The sequence below is a fragment of the Pelodiscus sinensis genome, chromosome 23, assembly GCF_049634645.1.
Source record: "Pelodiscus sinensis isolate JC-2024 chromosome 23, ASM4963464v1, whole genome shotgun sequence".
NCBI lineage: Eukaryota > Metazoa > Chordata > Testudines > Trionychidae > Pelodiscus > Pelodiscus sinensis.
The window spans coordinates 17,182,276-17,203,897 of NC_134733.1; the positions used below are offsets into that span (position 1 = coordinate 17,182,276).

General features: G+C 52.5%; 1 protein-coding gene and 1 long non-coding RNA gene across 2 annotated transcripts in view; one reads left to right on the forward strand and one right to left on the reverse strand.

Annotated features, from left to right (window-relative positions):
* Positions 1 to 3,237: 3,237 nt before the first annotated feature.
* On the reverse strand, positions 3,238 to 19,989 carry LOC142819426 (uncharacterized). Its single transcript, XR_012897311.1, has 3 exons — positions 19,582 to 19,989; positions 6,450 to 6,574; positions 3,238 to 4,314 (listed from the first exon to the last, which is right to left on the reverse strand). It is a non-coding gene; the product is annotated as an uncharacterized LOC142819426 (long non-coding RNA).
* Positions 17,311 to 21,622, forward strand: part of TMEM278 (transmembrane protein 278) — a 60,503-nt gene continuing 56,191 nt past the window's right edge. Inside the window, exon 1 of the mRNA XM_006124663.4 lies at positions 17,311 to 18,277. Coding sequence (XP_006124725.2) covers positions 18,008 to 18,277 — 270 coding nt within the window. The 5' untranslated portion in view covers positions 17,311 to 18,007. The remainder of the gene's footprint in view (positions 18,278 to 21,622) is intronic.

Sequence of the window (21,622 nt, forward strand, 5' to 3'; positions counted from 1 at the left end):
CTCCCCAAACTGCCTGCCTGGCCCAACCCACACTCCACCTCCACCCCTCCCTCAGTATCCTGGGCCTGCCTGGGCTTCAGCCCCTCTGAGGCTGGGGTCGTGCTGCCGGCCCTTCTGGGGCCAGGGAAGCTGGGACTGGGTGCTGCTTGTGCTCTGGGGTCAGGGGAGAGGGGACACCCACCGTCCCTGTGCTCCAGGGAAGGCGGGGGCTGCGCTCATTCACTGCCCCCATGCTCCTGGGGTCAGGGGAGGCTGGAGCCTGCCCTCCCTGTGCTGGGGGCGGAGGGAGCTATGCACTTCCCTCTGTGGGGATGCCGGTCTCCCATGGGGGGCCTGGGCAGCTGAGGCAGGACCTCAGGTAGAAGGGGTGGCTGCCCCCGTCATAGGTTCACCCACCAGCCTGGGGAGGAGATGGGGGCCCAGTGTTTTGTAAAGCTTGTGCATGGACCCAGGGTGAGCAGGCAGGGAGTGTGTGATGGAGAGGGGCAGGGAAGAGCCGGGTTAGTTCTATGTAACCCGGCAACCAGCAATATCTTCAACCCGGCCTGTTGGCAACGGCTGGCCCTGCTTAGATGCGGTGCCAGGCTGGGCGAGACACCCCATCCCCCACGTTTGGAGTTGGTAGGGGTGGTGGGGTTAAAGCATTAGTAGGGGAACCCTGGGCATGACCCCGGAAGTATTTTGAGATCCCTGTGCAGCTGGGTTCATGAGAGAGGAAACCAAACAGCTTGTCATTGGCAGCCTGTGGTCATTTGACTGCGGCGCATCCAGGGCGATTTTCTGCCAGGATCAAAGGGCGAGACCCTTGCCACTGCTCCTGGGGAGCACATCGGCGTAAATGGCCACTAAGGCCTCCGCAGAGCCCACTGAGCATCACAGCCCGCCTGATGGTGGTTGTGGTCCTGAAGGTGGCCGGCATGTCCCTGCAGCCCCTGGGCGGGTCAGCTCAGGGGGTCTCCATGTGCTGTCCTTGCCTGCAGACTCTGCTCCTGCAGCTCGCATTGATCGGTAGTGGAGCACTGTGGCCAGTGGAGGCCGTGGGGTCGGGGCGTCTTGTGGATGGAGATGGCTATTCACAGGCTGATTGGCTGGGGTGTGGGAGGCGCGTCCCACATGCAAAGCACATTGGGTTCTGCCTGGATACAGAGGGCTCTTTAAGTCACTCTGCTGGGCATGCTGAGCTCCCTTCTGGCGCATCTCCGCCTCAAGGCGCTTCCCCAACCAGCGGGACCCAATTAGCCCAGTGGCGGGGCACCTTGCATGAGGGTCAGCGTCCCCGTTTCACAGAAGGGGCAGCAGAGGGGGTCAGTCGCTTCCCAGCAAGCCCTACTTTGCTTTCTGTCATGGGCGGAGGATTCTCCCTGTGAATAGCACAAGGCCACTCGCTGTCCTCCGTCCAACGCTGCCTTACGACTCACCCCCCCAGCCGTGCCTGCAAAACACTCAACAGCTGGTGCACTAGGACAGTGTTTCTCAACCGGTGGTACGAGTACCCTTAGGGGTACTCGAGAGAAGTCTGGGGTACTCGAGAGAAGACCAGCTCTGTAATTTGCTACTGGGGTTCCTGCAAGCATGGGTTATAAAGAGACATTCTTTTGACACAAAACTCATATTAAAGGTAAACCCAATGCATAATCTGTTTCTCATCCCATCTTAGAATAACCAAGCTGAAACAGGCTTAGGAATCTGATGAATTTTTCACCATCTGTGTTATTTTAAAAAAATTTCTACATTTCACTTCCTTTGGATGTGATAGCAAGGGTGATCTGTTTTACACCGAACTTATAGTCAGTTTCACTATCTGGGTGGATTTTGCTTCACAACACTGGGGGAGAGGGGGAAATCTAAGAAGGAAGTTTGGAGAAAGAAAGAAAAGAAGTGAAAAGTTTGTTTAAATCATTAAAACATGTAGGGAGGTTTCAACCTTTCATTTTCTCCCAAAGACGCTCAGCCTTTTATGTTTTCAAAATCTAAATTTCAGTTCTAAGGCTGGCTCAGCGTGTCTGTGTAAACATAAACCCATGGTGTCAAAAATAAAATAAAATTAGACTCAGGCATCAACACCTTTCAGAGCAACTTCGTTAGCATCAAACCTTGTGCCAGTGGGCGGTGTGAAAGGAATACTAATCGAGAGAGGTTTTCAGGTGTTTGTAGATGCTGGCAGATCTGGAATTGTTAGAGAAGCTATAAATAATTCTTACGTTTTCTAGCGCACTTTTTATCTTTTGATCTCAAAGTGACGCACACAAAAAAAGGAAAAGTATAATTATCCATGTTTTGCCGGGGAAAATTGAGACATGGGGAGACTTAGAATTGTTTTTTTTAATAGAAAATGGCTTTTTGGACAAAACGGAAACTTTTGCAAAAAATGTCTGCTTCTCACAAAATGCTGCGAGTTTCAGACAAAACTTGAAATGTTTAATTTTATCCAATATTTGCTTTGCGAAATCTTTCTTTTTCCAGAGCGTTTTATCAGAGAGGCAGGCAGGGCTGGGGGGAAGGAGACATTTCCTGACTCTCCCTGGCTCTTTTCTTGACCAGCTCTTTCTAGAAAGGAAAGCAGCCCAGTTATTTTGGAAGTGGAAGGAAAAACAAGTGTGCCCAGGGCTACCCGAGGCATGCTGCTGCTGCTCCATGTGCCGGCATCCCAGCTGCACTGTGTGCATGATAGAAGAGATCCCAGCAATGTGTGTTTGGCCATCTCCACGGAATGTGAAAGGGCAAATCTGACCTGCAATAAAGGCTCCCTGGCTCCGAGTCCCAGAACCTGGGCCAGCTGACTCAGGTTCGCAGGGCGTGGGTGGCAGGTGTAAACCTTTGCCCTTCACCCTTGGGCTGTGCGGAGGAGGAAAGTGTCCTTCTGGGACACTCAAGACACAGCTGTGTGCATTGGGAGGTGTGATGAAGTGGGGATTATATTCACGCTGTTCGCTTTGTTATGTTACATGAGATGTCTACTGTCCTATAGTGGTGCAGTGCCCAGGGAAACTGAGGCATGCACACAGGGTTACTATAGCACAGTAAAAATCCCATGCAGAATAACAAAGTGAACAGAGTGAATACAATCCCCACTTCATCACAGCAGGCAACCACTTTCTAACTGGAAGTCAACCAGGATCCAGCTATTTAACGGGAAATAAGGGGAGGGAATGAAGACAGCCATTTTTAAGAGTGGCGAATCGAGAAGAGTCCTCCCCCCCAAAAAAAACGTTCTCCAGAAAGGACTTTGGCCAGAAACTCCAAGCCTGCTCTAGCCTCTTTGCAGTGCTCCCCGACAGGGCAGCAAGGAACCCCACTGCCCAGTGCTGGCTCTATGGCACCTCCCTCAGAACCCAGAGTGGGGGTGTATTGGGAATGGGGGGCCAGGCTGTAGTGTCTTGTGTTCCAGATCCGAGGTGGGGAAAGCCCTTGTTAGGAGCTTACACATGCCGGAGCAGCCGTGAGACTGCTCTAACTTACCCAGTGCTCCAACGGCCTCTCTATGCTTCCAGAATCAGACGAGTGAAAAGACAGCGTTTAGACGCTTTTGTTCTCCATCTACCCAGACCCTCCTTGCTTTGGGGTCTGTACTGAGCACAGAATCTGGCCCTTTCCACCGGGTCCTGCAGAGTCCATTGACTATAATCAGGGACAACGTGCCATAGAGGGGCTCTGAACAGAGATCTGGACCGTGGTTGGCCTCAGGGTAAGGACAAGAATAAGGAGCAGCTGTGTCATGTGGCCTCGTGTGGAATGCTCCAGGGAGTCTCCAGGCTGTTCCCAAAAGGTAGGGGTTTGTGTCATGAAAGACCTCCTCCGAATGGGCACGGCTTGTCCCCCGGCTGGCAGTTAGAGGACAGACCACGGAGTGGATGGGCTTGGAGACTGAACTTCCCGTCCCAGCACAGGCATAAGCCGGGGCGCATTGGTGTGCAGGGCAGTGTTCCCGGTCAGCGGTGTGCTTGTGCAGCCACTCAGGACAGATTCCAATGCTGCCCAGCTGATTAGCAGAGCGCCCACAGCTAGGTATGTATTTCTACTTGTGGTGCACATGCACATGCTTTGGTGCACATAAAATTATTCTGCACATGGCTGGAAAAAAATCCATACATGGCTGGGTAAGACTGGAAGGAACACTGGTGCAGGGCAAGACAAACACAGAGGCAGAATGGATACTTGGATCATTCCTTAATCCTTTGCCTGGGTCAATTTCTCTCTGCGTAGGAGCAGCACTGGGATGTGGCTCCGGAACGACTTACCAGTCAGCACTGTTGGCAGTCTCAGAATGTGCTGGGGAAGGATAATGCTGCGGGTCGAGCCTGGGGCTGGCATCTCCTGATGGCAGATTAAAAAAGAAAAGCATTCAGGAGAAAGCAGGGTTCTTTGGCTGCCCAGATCAATTCCCAGGGGATGGAAGGAGGAGGAGGAGGGATGTGAATTGTTTTGTGACAATGGCAGTGGAAATCTATCAAGAGCCCCTGCTTGCACCGAATTACCTGGCGCGGGGGAAGAGAGAAGCAAAGCACCTTATTTATTTCAAAATCCCAGGACAATTTAGGGTTTTATTAAGACCCTCATAAAACTCATCTATTGCCATCCCAGCTCTGTCTAGGGAGGAAAAATCCTTCCAGCAGCACATACACTTGGAGCGGAGCATTTCATTTCCATAAAGCAATCATTAGAAGGCACTAGTTTATGGTGCCCGTAGAGTGGAAAAAGAAGGGTTTTACAGCATGCCAAGGCCTCATCCATTATTCATGGCCCCGGTGTGGCGATAGACAGATTGAAGCTAGATTTAGAGCCCTGCTGCTGTCCTGGGGGATGTGACAGAGTTGCCGTTTGTGGGCAGGCTCATACACAACAACTGCCGGCGACAGACCGCGACAGGGAGGGGGGCGCTCACGGCGTGAGCAGGGTCTCAGCACACACGTGGCCAGTGGAGATCACGGATTTTAAACATCTTCACTCATTGCTCCCTTCTTCCAGTGTGGCCACCTGGACGGCAATGCCAGTGGACAACCAACAGCCACAGAGCGGCTCCACGTACTGCAGTGGTTCTCAAAGTGTGGTCCACAGGCCACTAGCGGGCCATTGTGCAGGTGGGCCATGGGCTCGGGGCTTGCCCCCTCTGCAGCGGGGAGCCTGCGCTTGCGCTCCAGCCCTGTGCCCCCCCATAAGGGGGGAGCGCCAGCAGCAGCTTCCCACTGTGCAGTGGGAGGGCAGTGAGCCTCGCGGGCCAGATCCAGCTTGTGAGGGAAGGAAGTGGCTTCACGTGCTGCCAGTCCCCCTAACCCCTACTGCGGGAATGTCAGCGCAGGAAATCGCTCACCTGGCGGCTTTCTCCACTGCTCCTATTGGCCGGAATCTCAACCAATGGTTGCTGCAGGGGCAGTACCTGGGAGTGGCTAGGGGTGCGGAGCAAGGTAAGTGCCTCCCATCCCCCTTATGTCCCGATCCCACATTCCCACCCTGTTCCTGCACCCTCCCTCCCAGACCCCCATCCTCAGCCCGCTGCTGCACCCAACCGTCCAGCCAAACCCCGCGCCCCGCACCTCCTTCTGCACCCATTTTGCCATCATGAGTGGTTGGCTGGTGGTCTGCAGAAAGGTCTGTGTTAAATGGGGTGGGCTGCGGGCTGCAGGCCAAAAAGTTTGAGAACTGCTGATGTACTGGAAAGGAATGAATGTAACACACCTTTCCCCGAGCCATTACGGCATTCCTACAGGATCTGGCAGCTGAACTGACCTAGACCCTCAGAGCCTCATGTGCTGAATGGGTCTGTTCACCGAGCTGTCCGTCATTCCTGGCCTCCTTGCACCGGGACCGCAGGAGCAGAAGTGGCCCTTGTGAGGCATCTGGGCATTTCCTATCACCAGTGCTAGAGCTGCTGCCTTTCAGGTTAACAGGATGTCCCCTTGGTTTTGGTGTGATGGGAAATTAAACAGGGCTGAAGAACTAGGCCGAGTTAGGTCAGAACTGCCATGCCGGCAGACCTCCCTGTGGGGTTGTTCCACACGCCTCTGCCTCAGGGCCACCAGGAATGAGGATGGGCAGCAGCAGCTGAAAATCAGAATCAGAGGGATAATTCTTGGCCCCAATCAAGGCGTCTGTCCACTGCTCGAGCTGCACAGTTAGCTCCCCTAACTGCACATGCTGCCGAAGGGAATCCCAGGGTGGGATACGGGTGGGATAGCCAGCTATATGCCAGCCCCTGTTAGGCCCCCTCCAAAGCTGGGATGTTAAGAATTAGTCAGGGGAAGGCAGCATGACTGAACCCCTTAAGGCTGCCCTGTGTGTGCTGGGGGGGAGGTGAGGGTGGATCACCCACCAGACCACACACACACCTTAAGTCTGCATCAAGCACAGCTCAGCCAAACCCCAGGACTGAGCCCAGAGAGCCAACCAAACCTTAGAGACCTCCAAGCACTGAATCACGGAGGATTTGGGAAAGAGGTTCAGGGGATCCTTACGTTAGCCAAGCCTGCCCACCCGGGCCTGACACTTGTCTGTGGATAGCATGTGCGATTCAGTGCGGAGGGTTTGCTCTCTGAATCCTTCCAGGCATTGCATATCTCTGCCATTGGGAGCTCCCGACCTGCATTGTAAACACAAAGTCACACTTGAAATCATCCATTACAAATGTAATGCCCCTTTCCTAATGCTATCGATGGCGTATATTTCTTTCCCATCAAATTACATTCAGACGCCATCCACTCCTAGAACTTAATTGAATTCAATACAATGAAATGCAGTTCTCTCTCCACAGAGCAGTCTCATATTTTATATATTAACTGGTCCTCTCATTTATTGTGGGCCATTAAATCTCCCAGACTTAATTACCAGCCAAGTGACAAAGTCTTTGGGATTGTCTTTGAAACACAAGAGCCTATTGGCTTTGAATTTGAAGTTGTTCACAGTCAGAATCTGCATGTGCTGAAACCTGAGCTCATTGGCACTGGTGTAAATTCAGACCAACTTGAATGACTTCAGTGGAGTTACACAAGATTTTTACCGGTGTGTTTGAGAGCAGAATATGGCCCATTAAAAGTAAATTTCTGCTCCCTCTGTCTGTGCTACATATTCTGCTCTGCTTGTTAATCCAGCATTCTTGTTAATGACAGTGGAATTGCTTTAGCCAGTGTCATTGCATGATACACAGCAGGGCTAAAGTCGAATTAAGCTACACATTAGTTGTGTAGCTTAATTCGGCTTTTGACGCTGTCTACACAGCAGGAAGTCAAAGGAACAGCTTCTCCGACTGTTCCTCATGCAATGAGGGTTACCATGAGTCGGAGTAAGAAGTTCTTCAGCTTGACATTATTTTGAAATAAAGGCTTGTAGTATAGACATGCACTATGTTATTCCAAAATAACGCTGCTGTGTAGATGTATGTCTACACAACAGGGCTAAACTTGAAATAAACTACGCAACTTGAGCTACACAAACTTAAGTCGAAATAGCTTATTTTGAATTTGGGCGTGTCTACATAGAACTTATTTTGAAATAGAGCACTCTTCCTCCAACTCCCCTTAATCCTCGGAAAATGAGGGCTACAGGAGTCGGAGTAAGAAGTCCTTCGGCTGGACGTGATTTTGATGTTGTGTCGAAATAATTGCTTGTGTGTAGATGCACATTTTGTTATTTCGAAATAACGTAAATTATTCCAAAATAACCCTGCTTTGTAGATGTACCCTAAGAGTCTCTGTTGTCTGCCTTAAGAGGGTGAGTAAGGTTTGGGGAGAATGAAATGTTAAGCTAAGTTCTACAACTGCTGAGGGGAATGTGGGTGTTCAGGAGGGCGATAGGTGGTGAGATGAGATATACCTAAATCTGGGGGAAGGAAACACACTTTCCCAAAGGGGCGTGAGCACAGGAACAGCCTTTTAATGTTGTCATGGAGCTGTGTTTTGGTACCATCTTTGGAATTGTTCACTGACTAAATGCATGTCTGAAGTTCAAGTTCATAAGCAGTAACAGCAGATCTTGTGTCTGGCATTGGGGTGCCCGACTACCGCTGGGGTACTAGTCCAGGGATCCCTGTACTGTTCTGTACTCTTTTACTCACGCCATTTCACATGATACCCTCCACCCATGCCTGGAGTGTCCCCAGCCCCAGCTAAAGGTGAGAGCCGAATTAGTCTCCAGGGCTCCTTCTGTCCTCTCTGCTGAGACTACCGGTACCAGCAAGGGCACTACCTAGTGGCCACTGCAATTATTGATTTTTTTAAAAGACAGGCACCTGTTCCAATATGTGGAACTCATTGCCACAAGATATTGATGAGGCTAAGAGCTTGGCAGGCTTTAGACCAAGTTCAGATACTGCTATGGCTAGCAAGAATAATCCACCGTGACCCCTATCAGATGCTTCATGGCCTGTTATAAGAAATCATGGGCTGGCTTTTGTAGGATCACTGCCCACAAACAACATTTCTTCCTAAACCCCAAGGATTAGAGGTTGGCTGAAGCTCTAAAGCATGACGGTTTCAGGCTCAGATCCTCAAAGGTATTGACATTAATGGGAATTAGGGGCCACAACACCATTGAGGACTGGGCGTAAATCCCTTCCTTGACTCCTCGACTCCTGTCTTGGTTGGCTGGTTTGTAATCGGTATTATTCTAATGGGTTATTCTTGCTGGCCATGGCAGTATCTGAAAACCAGGCAATTGGCCAGCTCCCCTACTGTTTGTCCCTAGAGCAGCGGTGGGCAACTTGCAGCTTGCAGGCCACACATGACTCATCAGGGCAAGCCACTGGCAGGCCACCAGACTGGTTGCTGACCTTTCAACGATAGCTACGGCTGCCTGCCTGCAGCTCCCATTGGCCACAGTTTGCTATTCCCGGCCAATAGGAGCTACAGGCAGCCCTACCGGCAGAGGTAAGGTACACACCACCTGTCGGGCGGCCTGCCAGTGGCTTGTCCTGATGAGCCACGTGTGGCCTGTGGGCCTTAGGTTGCCCACCACTGCCCTAGAAGGAAGCATGCTTCCTAGAACCAGAGATGAGGGCGATGGCCCAGGGCTGCCAGTTTCAGCGAACCATGCATGCGGTTGGGGCTTCAAATTTTGGCTGATTTCAGGACCCGCCAGGAAAGTTTCACCTGGCTCTAAGCCTCAGTGGCTTTGTGTAGGGCTCCCAACCATCCCCCGCTGCATTAGAGGGGTTCCTGCCTTCCCAACCCCGCTACAGTGTCCCCAACTCAGCCCTGCCCTGCAGCATTACCGTGGCACCTGCCCTTCTCCCTCTGAGCCCTGCCCCCACACCGGGCGGCTAGTATAATTTCTGTTTGTATTTCATCTCGCCTTTTCTGTTGATCAGTTCCTGCTGATTCCATTAGCAGCCTGACTGGATAAAAGTGGAGTTATTAATGCACGGAGATTTCTCAGCAACTGTCACTTTACCAAGCAGCCTGTCCTAAAGACAAAGAGGATGAACTGAGAATTAACCAGCACCCGGAATTAAGGCAATTAGGAGCGCTTGACATATAATAGCAGGATTGTTCTGAATCATTTCTCTCCAAGCCTTGAATTATGCCTCACTGCCAAGAGATGTGAGATTTTGTTTCAAAAGGAATTCCCCCCCCCCCATGAAAGAAACCGACTCCCCACCCCTACATTCTGTGTGTTTAATGCATTTGTACCTCCCGCACTTGGACAAAGATAATGGAAATGCTTTTCTAGGTCAGCCGGTGGAGTTTCCTTTGCTCACTTAGGAGTCTGCCCAGCGGTTCTCGAGGCATTATACAATTCTATCATCTCCTGGTAAAGAGACTGGCTAAGCAGAGCTGTTCCTAGGGTCACAGGTAGATTAAAACCGAAATGGGTCTTCCAGCCAAGTGGCTGGTTTGAATCAATTAAAAATGCTGGGGCTAGGACTGGCTGAAATGTTTCAATATTTCAATGTGAAAAATAATTGGGAAACAGGCAGAGGATTTTTAGGGGCAGTTTTCCTTTGGTTTTCACCCAACAAGGCAGACATTGGTCTAAGTTTTAAAAAAATGCCAGAGTGGTTTGCTTGGTTTTTTAATGTTTCCTTTTGAAAAATATGGGAAGCCATTTTTTAAAGTGAGTAAATGCTCTCCTGGGCTACGTCTAGACTACATCCCTTTTTCGCAAAAGGGATGTAAATTAGACGTATCGCAATTGCTAATGAAGAGGGGATTTAAATCTCCCCGGCTTCATTAGCATAAAAATGGCTGTCACTTTTTTCCGGACAGAGCTTTGTCGGAAAAAAGCTCCAGTCTAGATGCTGATCTTGCGGAAAATAAAGCCTTTTCCGAAAGGGATAAGGGATCTTTCGGAAAAGGCTTTATTTTCCGCAAGATCAGTGTCTATACTGGCGCTTTTTTCCGACAAAGCTCCGTGTGGAAAAAAAGCGGCAGCCATTTTTATGCTAATGAAGCTGGGGAGATTTAAATCCCCGCTTCATTAGCAATTGCGATACGTCTAATTTACATCCCTTTTACGAAAAAGGGATGTAGTCTAGACGTAGCCCTGGGGTTTTGACCAGGGCTAGTTGAGGTCTTGGTTGGATGGTCCAAGGAAAGGTGCCCGTGTGACAAACCCAGAGATCCATGTCCTCTCATTTTCCAGCTGGGCGAGTTTCCCACACACTTGGTCTGCCTTTTCAGTGCATCTTGGTCTGGAAGAACCCATCAATGGAAGATGGAGGGAATTCCCTCTCTATGGCCCGCCCCATTCTTGGGCCTCTCAGCTGAGATTCCTAGCAGCTAGCCCCGATTGTCACAGTCATTTCTGTGAGGTCACTGAATACGCTGACTCATGCTGCAGAGGCCACCGAACAGCTGTCAGATTATGGTGATTTGGTCACTACTCCCTCTCTCTTTCCCTCGGTCTCTAGGCATGCCTGCCTATCTGTCACTGCTCAGCCCATGCTCAGCCTGTCATCTGAAGGCCTTGGTTTGAACTGAAGACCCAGACCTGAGTTGCTCTTGCTTTGCGTTTCAATACCCATCATCCACTCAGACGTAGCCCCACACAGGGAGAGCCGTCACCCACAGGTGTCAGACAGCCCCGATGGATGTCTCCTATTCTGTCCGCTGTGTGCATGGCAAAGACTTCTGTGTGGCTTTTTGGTTCAGACCGGCATACCCAGAAGCAAAAAGCACGCTGGCTCTAATGCAGCGAGGATTGCTAGCCAGGAAATGGCCCCCGAGAACTCGGGCTTAGCAGGGAAATGACAAGTTAGTGAAAGTGCAGAGATGACATATGCAGCTGTCAGGAACACACTACTCCAGCCTACCTCTGTTATCTTTCACTTGTTTCACCTTTTAAAGAGGCTTGGAAGCTGATCAGATTTCCCAGAGGGGCACCTTAGAAAATTAAGCCTCGTGTTATCCCCTGAGACATAGTAGGCTTTACAAATGGAAAAGACCTTGTAGGGTTCTGTGAGAAAGTGGGGAGTTTTGGAGGTTCAAAGGGGGGGGGGGGCTGAATGCAGAGGGGTGGCCCCGGGATGTTACTGGTTTCATGTGACAAGGGGAGAGGGAGTTTGTTGTTGCAGAGAACAGCACAGAACCAGCGCCCTGATATCTGGTGCCCTGGTGACCGGCTGACCCCGCCCAGAGGACACAAGGGTTCCCGCCACATGACAGACGATGGGCTGCTGAGGGGAGACCTCGACCCAGCTGGTTCCAGCAAGGCGAGAACAATGGATGGAGAAGGGAGGGGCCCGGGCGACCCTGACTACCTGGAGAGAAGACACTGGACAGGGGAGGGGCTGTCGCTGAGGGATGTTGGAGGCTCTGCTGGAAGACCTTTTTCTGATTGGGACAGGGAGCAGAGCAGGCAGGGCTAACCTGGCTGCAGGGGGGACTCAGACATGCGGGGCTGAGGGAGGCCAGGCCCACCGGCCTGAGGGATCCTTTGCTGCGTTCAAAGCTCAATAAACCCTCCTGTTTGGTGCTGGCTGAGAGTCGCTCTGGGCTGAGAACAGGGCTGCACTATTCCCTCTGGGAGTGGAGGCCCTGGGGCTCCAGAGGGAGTGGACCCCCCGAGGAGGCTCATGGCGGAGGCAGGCGGGCGGAAGGCCCTGAGAGGCACCGTCCCGGAGACAGAGGGGCAGACCCCCCAGGTGTGAGTGGGCCCCCCCAAGAGAGGGTCACCGCACTGGAGTGGACTCCCCGAGAAGGGGCTGCCGCACTGGAGAGAGGGGTCCCACCCAGGGACCGAGGGGCCAAGTGTGGGCACGACCTGTGACAGGTTCCTAGCCCATCTCTGCCACACGGAATTGTTCCCTATTGCACTTCTACACCTGGACTATGTCTACACTCGCGGCTTCTTACGCGAGTAATATGCAAATGAGGCTAAGCGTAGAATATCGCCGAGCCTAATTTGCATACCTAATGAGCCACCATTACTTTTCAGGAAGAACGGCATTGCACAAGAGGGTTTTTCTTGCGCAAGAAGGGACAGTGTAGATGCTCCTTCTTGTGCAAGAGCCTCTTCTGAAAAAAAATGGTGGCTCATTAGGTATGCAAATGAGGCTCGGCGATATTCCACGCTTAGCCTCATTTGCATATTACTCGCGCAAGAAGCCACAAGTATAGACATAGCCTTATTGTACATATACCGGCAGGGGAAAGCTTCCCATCCATTTTGCAGAAGGCTAAACTAAGCATTGTGTGACAGGGCCCACCTTTTTGATTTGTGTTTGTACAGCATCTTGGTGGGAAGCTGTGATGGGGTGGACTAGGCCCCAAGGCCCCTACTAGATTCTTCTGGCCTTGCCACACCCTGCCCCAGAGAGACAACAGAGAAGTCCTCCAAGCAGCCTAGAGTGGCTGTTGAGGAGGCAGCCAATCAGAGGCCAGGAAGGCTGTATAAAAGGAGCTGCAGGACCAGAGTCAGTTCAGTTCCTCTGGAGGCCTCAAGCTGTGTGAACCAGGTGACTGGTAGACTAAGAGAGTGGTAGCACTGCAGAGACAGCTCACTGTGGTGAGCTTAATGAAGACTGGACTCTGATGGGACTTTGAGATAAAACCCTGGGGTAAGGGCGCAGATGCTGCCTCCAGGAGGGGAATCCCTGGGCCACCACTCTCAAGCTAAGCAGTAGACTTGGGACATTATAGAGGTGACTGAGATGGACTCCTGGTAGATGTGTACCCCAAAGGGGTTTTGTTGATTACACACCGGGGCTATGTCTACACTGGCGTGATCTTGCACCAGAAGTATGCAAATGAGGCTAAGCGTGGAATATTGCCGAGCCTCATTTGCATACGTAAGGAGCTGCCATTTTTGCAGAAGAGGCTCTTGCGCTAGAAGGAGCTGTCTACACTGCCCCTTCTTGCACAAGGAAAACCCTCTAGCGCAATGCTGTTATGCTGATTATTTTCAGGAATAACGGCATTGCACAAGAGGGTTTTTCTTGCGCAAGAAGGGGCAGTGTAGACAGCTCCTTCTGGCACAAGAGCCTCTTCTGCAAAATGGCGGCTCATTAGATATGCAAACGAGGCTTGGCGATATTTCACGGTTAGCCTCATTTGCATACTTCTGGCGCAAGATCGTGCCAGTGTAGACATAGTCCGGGTGTGACTCTGCCGATGGGCCAAGTTGCCAAAGACGCTTTTAAGTTGAGTCGCTGAAGAGGTTTTAAACAGGAGAGTGTGGGCGCATGTCCTCTACCTGAAGGGATGCTCTCGGGAGAGGTGAGTGCTGCCCTGTTACAGAAGCTCCTTAGGGGATTGTGCTTTCAGTCTGTGTCTGTACAGCACTGAGTAGGGTAGGGATCTGGCTCTATTGCCATGCAATGATACTCGCTAGGGAGGTTTGAGGCAGGACACAAGAGCCGCAGCAGTGGAATGCAGGAGTCCTGGCTCATTCACTTGGGCCCCAGGCAGGAAGTGTTGTAGGTACCACAAGCAGACCTGCTCCTTTTGTTGCTATGTCTTTAACAATTGCAGAATTTATTGACTCATAAAAATCGATTTTCATTTTTGTAGAACAGTCCAGCAGCTGTTAAATTTGAGTGGCGCTGGCCACAGAGGGGTGTGTGTGTATGTGGGGGGGGGCTACCACCGAGGAGCTCTGGGTTTAGGAAGGCCTCTTAGCTCAGCAGTCATGGCCCAGGCCTTTAGCCCCACAGGTCCTGAGTATGAGCCCTGCAGCTGATGTTTATCTTAGGGACTTGTGTAGTCTCTGGATTCCTCACTGCCTATACTGTATTATCCTCCCAACAGCCTGGGCAGTGCTGTTATTCCCATTGTTCAGAGGGGAGCAGGGGTGTCCGAGGTACAGGGAAGCTAAGTGCCTTAGCTACAGGCTCCACAGGAGGTCAGTGGTGGAGCAGACAATTGACTCTAACCACTGAACAGTTCTTCCTCAGGCAGGGCATAGCATTTGGGCTGCTGTTTTAAAAAAAAACCCCACTTTCTTCATTCCCCTTCACTTTCACTCTCGCCTTCCTCTCTGGACAGCTGGGCTCTGCTCAGAAAGATAGCTCGGAAAGTGTACAGGGCTGGCTTAATCCACGCCAACAAGGAATGTTTTCTTGCTCCCCACTAGAAGATTTACTCGTCCTTGCTCAGGTCTTTAACTCCAGTCATTTTTTATTTTTGGAAAATAAAATGAACATGTTCAGGCTTCATTAGAATCGCTGCTCTGGAGTGAGGGGGGTGGAGGGACTGGGGAGGAGGGGTTCAGGATGCAGGCTGACCTGGGGAGAGAGGACAACCCCAGCCCTCTCTCACAGCTTGGGGCCAGGTGAGAAGTGCCTCTTCATGGCCACTGCAGCTACCGTGGCACAGCTGGTGGAGGGGTGCATGTCCCCCAGCTGGGGCAGGTCCAGGTTCATCTGCCTTCCCAGCCAGAATGAGGAATGCAGCAGACTGTGCGCTTCCCCTTCGCCAGGGAGTGAGGGGAAACAGCCAGCAATATTCATCTATGAATCAGGAGGGGGGATGTTTCTGCCTCATTAAAGGATGACTGGGGGGGTGGGATGCTCAGGGTTCAGACAGTGCTGGACTGGGAGGGCATCCCCTGCCAGCCCCTTTCACCTGTGTGGTGATTCTGTCTCTTTTCTGTAGGGTTTTCGGAGTAGCAATCCCATTCCAGGCACATCCCATTGTCCTGGCCCAACCAAACCCTGCCCTTGCTTTAAGTTATGAGAAGAGGAAGCTGCAAACCAAATTTGATGGTCCTAGCCCTTGCTGTTTAGGACAAGCTCTTGAACACAGAGAGACAGATTCTCTCAAATGTATAGTGGATTATTCTCCAGCTGGAACGACTCATGTCTCAGGCTGGTGTCAGGGCTGCTAGTCTGAGCGCCTCCTTTTAAACCCTCCCTCGAGAGCTTGCACCTGTTTTATCTGAAGAGAACTTGACACCAAAGATAAATAATAACGAGCAAAGCCTCTGAATTAACTGTGGTGCCACCTGCGGGGCTGAGGTGAGGGGAGGCTGGGGAAGAATGAAAGACTCAGGGATTGTCTGGGGCGAGAGGATGGCTCGGGGCCTTAGCCACACAGCTCTGAGCAAAGGCGGCTGCGTAGACACGACCAGCGCCACCTCAGGATTGGCCCCAGAAGGCGCTGTGCTTCAGTCACCCCGCCAAGGTGTTGTCACAGACTCACAGATTGTGCCCGCGTTTCGCCTGTACGGTCCCCCGGGGAAGAGTCATCTGCCCCACGGTGGCTGCACCAACTATCCTATGGCCAGGAGGGACCCAGGGGATTATGGGGGTCTGGTGCAGTAGCAGCAGGAGTTGCTCCCTCTGGGTATGTCTACACTACCACCCTAGTTCGAACTAGGGTGGTTAATGTAGGCAACCAAAGTTGCAAATGAAGCCCGGGATTTGAATTTCCCGGGTTTCATTTGCATCTTGCCGGGCGCTGCCATTTTTAAATCCCCGATAGTTCGGACTCCGTGCCCGCGGCTACACGGGGCACAGACTAGGTAGTTCGGATTAGGCTTCCTATTCTGAACTACCATTACTCCTCGTGGAAGGACTCTGTGACTGGGTGGGAAATTCCTTTCTAGAAGAATGGCTACTTTAAAATCCATTATTGAATGTCCAGGCAGGTAAAATGTTCACCTACAGGCTTATGTGTGTTACATTCCTGATGTCTGATTTGTGTCCATTTTCCTTTGGTGCACAGATTGTTTGGTTTAGCTACTATACATAGCAGAGGGGCATTGCTGGCATATAGATCTCACTGGAGGATGTGCAGTTGTATGAGCCCCTGATGTGGTTTGCAAAGTGCAAAGTGGCTCAAAGAAACGAGCATCTAACTGCACTCGGACTGCTGGACTGCTGATTAGCGGTTCACCTTAGGCCAGATGTGCAATCTGTATTTGCCTTAGTTTCCCCATCCGGTCAGTGGAGATGTTTCTTTATTCCTGGTGCTGAGAGGCAGAACCAAACCTGGGACTATGGGAGCTTAGTGCATGAGCCTTGACACAGCTTGAGCTAAAAGCCAGCTGGCTCTCAGCTAAGGCTATAGAGCAATCTCATTCTTTCTCGCTGTAAGTGGTCTAAGAGCCACTACATGGGACAGTGAGCCACACTCAGGAGGGGTGTGGTTTACAAGAGCACATCTGTCAAGTGCTATGCAAGTGCTAAGTGTCATCTGGAGAGACATCACCTCCATTTCTTTCCTTGGGTTTGATCACAAGTCAGGGTACGGCTAGACTGCAGGGGTTTTTTGGGATACCAGAGGTATCCCAATAAAACTCTGCTGCATCCAGGGAACATGTTTGCTCTTCCGCTTTTTTTGCGGAAGAGCAAACACACTCTTTCGGAAGCCCCTGTATTCCTCACTCCATGAGGAACAAGGGGGCTTTCAAAAGAGGTTTTTTTTCCCGACATTTGGCCCAATCTAGATGGAGCCAAATTTTGGAAAAGCCTCTTCCAACAAAAGGATCAGAAAAAGATACGCAAAATGTGCTCCGCATTGTGTGTATCTTTTTCTGATATATCCTCGCAGTCTAGACATACCCTGTCAAGGAAAACAAACACCCCCCTCCATTCATTGCAGTGCTGGTTGCCTTCAGAAAGAGTTACTGTTCGCAGAGCGTGCTGAGGTTCCTAGCGAGCAGGTGCAATGGTTATTCGCTGCTTCAATATTACAGAAAGAAATTGTGCAAAGAAATTGTGGCTGGAGAGTTGAGGAGAGAGCAATTTCAGCATCAAAAAAAGACCATTCTGACCTGGGAAGAGGGTCAGAGCATGGTACCCCAGGGACTGCATGCTAACTGGCTTGGGTGGAGAAGCAAGCAGCAAAGGATTGGCTAGCACAGGAAGGCAATCAGATGAAGCCGCTGGAGAGCCAGCGCTGTGAACAGCGCAGCGTTGCAAAGCTCCGGAGAAGGGAAAACGCTGCTCCTGTCTGAGTGCCTGTGAATGCAGACAGCTGTGTGCATCGAAACCACACACGCTGCTCCAGTCCGCTTTTGTCTCGTTGCCTTCAGCACGGGTAGGGCTTCCGACAGTTTGTTCTCCGACTCAGGCACGCCGGTTGGAAGAAAGTTGGGCGATGGCTTGGTGCTGGGATACTGGCCACAAATAGATGATTCAAAGGCAAGCAACAGTCTCTGAAAAGGCCGGTGCCTGATGCTCTTCGCCAGCAGGACATGCTGCGAACTGCAAGAGGAGGCTAAAAGGAGGTGATCTCTCGGGAGCTGTGCAGCATATCCAGGCTAGGACAGGAAGAGCTGGGAAGTCCTTGAGGCCATATGCCCCTAAGGCAGCGCCCCAGACAGAAAACATACGGGGACACCGTGGAGTCAAACGCAAAGTGATAGCCCGTGGCTGGTTCAGGACCAGACTTCCAGCTGGTGCCGGTCTCTTCCCAGGCAGTGGTGAGGAATATACTGCAGGGCATGACTCTGCCCTCGCCAGGCTGGGGTGCACTAGGTGGCCCAGTAGGGCCATTCTATCGCTAGGGGGCTTACTGCTATCTGGCTAGTCCTTCTGTGCCGGCTTCTGGCCCCGGAGCTCCACACTCGGGTTGGTGGCCAATAGCAAAGGCAGGAAAAAAGCACAAGGGCAGGAGGGACAAAAACTCCTCTGAGAATGTCCGACCAGGAGACGGAGGACTTTGAAGTGGACAATCTGTCCGACACGTCCCGGATGATCCCCGGCCTCCCTCCGTACGACATGGACGACCAACTTCTTCCCCTGGAGCCTCGGAGCACCTGCTGCTGCTGGGCTTGGACCCTGCTGGTCGTCGCCACGAACTCTCTGGTCTTCCTCGTGAACTTGCTCCTGGTGGTCGCCATCTTTGCCGTCGTGCTGCTGCCGACGATCGTGGTGGTGTACTTCGGCTTCCAGTGCCACTCCCGGGTAAGTGAGCGCCAGCCTCGGCACTCCGACCCATGACAGGGCCCCGGCTTCCTGGGGCTTCTGGACCGGGCTCCTTTGAGGGAAGAGAGCAGGGACGGTGGCTTTAAAAGCCACTCGGCTTTAGCTTAATTTTCAAAAGGTGTATATGTGTGAGTGGGGGTGAGGGACAGACAGAATGTGCTTTGGGGTGTAAGCATCTTTGCGCACCAGCCATTGCAATGGCTTCAGATTCCCCCAGGAGCAATGTCCCCTCTAACTTTTTCCAATCATGTGTGGAATAACGTTATGTGCACCAAGCCCTGTGCGGATGTGCACCACCAGCAGAAACACATGCTGCCGATTGTGGGGGCTCTGCTAATCAGCCGGGCAGAACCTGAATCGCTCCTGGGCAGCCGCCCAAGCTTACAGGGCATGCTGCCCAGGAAAACTGACATTAGCAACAGCTCCCCTGTAGGGCCTGATCCAATGCCCATCCAAACTGCTGGGAGTCTGTCCCTCGATGACACTGGGCATTGGAACGGGTCCTTATTCAAGCCCTTCCCAGGTGCTCCTTGCCTTCTCCTCTGAGCAGAGGCGACTTGGGTGGGATACATGGGCGGGAGCAGCAAGCTTGGTAAGAACCTAAGGAACCAAAAAAGCTGGAGCCCAACTTTCTAGAACAACCAGCCTCCATCCACACAATCCTGGCTGGAGCCAGCTTGGCTTTAAGCCCATCCCTGGGGTAGAAATGACAGATTTGTTTCCACTAGGACAATATTTCCTAGGAGAAAAAACAGCTGTACTGTGGGCCCAGGCCACTTGGAGCCTGGCATGCGGGGGAGAGGGGAGTAGAGAAACCCTGTGCACTGGGGCAAGCAAATGTCTTTCCTGAATACAGAGAGCTTAGATCTAGCCTCTGCGGGTTGAGATTTCAAGTTCCCTTTACACGGAGAGTTGAAGTGCGACAGAAATCTCACCTTTAACCCTGCCCCCCCCGGCTGCAGGAGAGTGTTCCCTGGACAGCGGGCTGACAAGCTGTGGGACTGGGTCACAAAGAGCTTTTACAGCAATGCGCTCCCCACTCGGCCAAAGCTCCCGCAGAGGATCATGGGAGTTGGGGCGCTCAGAGGATGCGGGGTTGACCTTTAGGGGTTATATTGCCCTGCCGTGCAGTCAGGGGGGTCACCCCTTTCTCCTTTGCTGGGTGCATGTGGGGGATTCCCATTCTCAGGGCAGGCACATGCACTCTGATAGGGAGGCAAACTTCTATATGTCCTGAAAGGCTTTCCCAGCACTTGACAGACTAGTGCATCCCACGCACTTACCGTCCAGGGCGGGCAGCTCCCAGCTGTTATCTTCATCCCGAGCCATGGACACTCCAGTACAGCGAAGTAACGTGTGTCACCCGTGGTGACCCCATGAGCCAGCAAAGAGCAGCCAAGATGTGACTGTAGCATCCTGTGGCTTTCCCCTTTGTGCTGGTGTGAAAGGGCCCGGCGCTGGGGGATGCATGACGCGCTGTACTGTTTATTCAGCATGCAGAAGCGGCATTTCTTTCCCGGCTGATTTCTTCTCGTTTACATGCAGATTTAACGGGTGGGGGGTGCAGCTGGCTTGTTGAGGCAGGTCAGTCATGGGCATGCAGACATGGCACGTAACCTCCTGGAAGTTCCTTTGTCCGGCCATCTGCAAAATGCCCTCTGCGAAGGGGGCAAAGCAGGTCTCTGGGCTGTTCTCTCAGTGGATTTGCTGTAGCTCAGTGTGGGACTTCCCCTCAGTGCCACAGGAAGGTCACCCCCCTGCCTCCATGGTTGGGCTCCCCCGAACGCTTGCGGCAGGACTAGATGGGTGCTAGTTTTTGGATGAGAGGGTGCCAAGGAGGCCCCTTTTAGGCCTGGAAAGGGGAAGTGTCAGATCCCCTCCCCCAGCTGTGGCATTTTAGGAGAGGTTTGCGATAGTGCTGCTGCCCTGGGCCTTTCTCTACAGCCGTTCGAAGCTTCCCCTCTCTGAGCTGCGGAGTCCAGGGCCTTTGCCTGGGGAATGTGCATGGGAACGCAGCTGAGGTTTGTTCTCCCAGAGGAGAAGCTGGGAAACAGCTGTGTCCTGCCCTAACCCGCCCCCCCTCGCCGCCCGCAGCACATGCCACTTCTCCCGACCAGCACGAGCTCTTCCTCCCCCCTACCCTCCAACAGCATCCAGGCAGGGCTGAGGCTGGACTTCGCCAGGCCAGGGGGAGCTTAGTTCTGGGCCCCCAGAAGGGGCAGGAGTTTGGGCAGAAGGGGGCAGGGCTGGGACCTCGCCTCCTCCAGCCAGGCCTTCAGCGCTGCTGAGTGTGCACCACCCAGAATCCGGTGGCCATTTAAAGGACCCAGCGCTTGGTCCTTTTAAATCACCAGGCCCTAGGGCAGCTGCCTCATCTCATTCCGCCCCCGCTCTGCTGCGGGGGGTCCTGCATCCAGGATAATAAGGAGATTCCATGGGGCTTTTGGGAGATCCCCTGGCACGTCCAAGTGTGTCCCACTCAAACCTCCAAGGGAACCTGGAAGTCTCCAGCAGCAGGGCTCTGCTTGCCCCTCTGGGTGTGAACTGACCCTTGGTCAGCTCCCCTGGCCCTTGGGCACTGGGGTACTCCTGTGCCAGAGCCAGACAGCGGCTCCCCTCCTCCGGCCCAGGCCAGTGCGCGGTGAGCGCTGGTGAGCACATCACAGCTCCATTGGCTGCACTTCCCCCCTCCCCAGGACACACACTCGGGGTCCACAGCAGTCCAGCTCTCTTCCATGTGGACGTTCTTTTCCCCTCCCCCAGCCCAGTGGCCTTGTGGGACAGCCCCCCGGATCCTCCCTCCCCAGAGCAGGCTACATCAGAGAGTCTCAAACTTCATGGCACTGCCACCCACTTCTGACAACAACAAGATTCCCTGGCCCCGGATGGGGGACTGAACCCTGAGCCTGCCAAAGGCGGTGGGGCTCAGGCTTTGGCCCTGGGACCCAGCAAGTCTAACACTAGCTCTGGTGACCCCATTAAAATGGCGTCAGCGTGACCCACTTTGGGGTCCTGACCGACCTTCCGAGAGCTGCTGGACTACATCACTGTGCCCTGCGGTAAATAGGTTGGAGACTCAGACTCCAGATTAGAAATTCTGCAGGAGTTTCTGCTTCAGATGCAACTCCAGAGCCAGACTTCAAAGCTGGGGTGGGTCTCTCTTGCGTAGAAAGACGTGCGGTTTTATAGAGTGGGGAGAAATTGGGTCGGCTTCTAGTCGGTCTTGAATGTTTTATGTATGTCAGCAAGGCCTGGGCAGGTCTGGCGGCAAGGCAGGTTTCTGTAGTGCTGATTTCTTGGAAAAATTCCCTTTGAAGTCAGGGG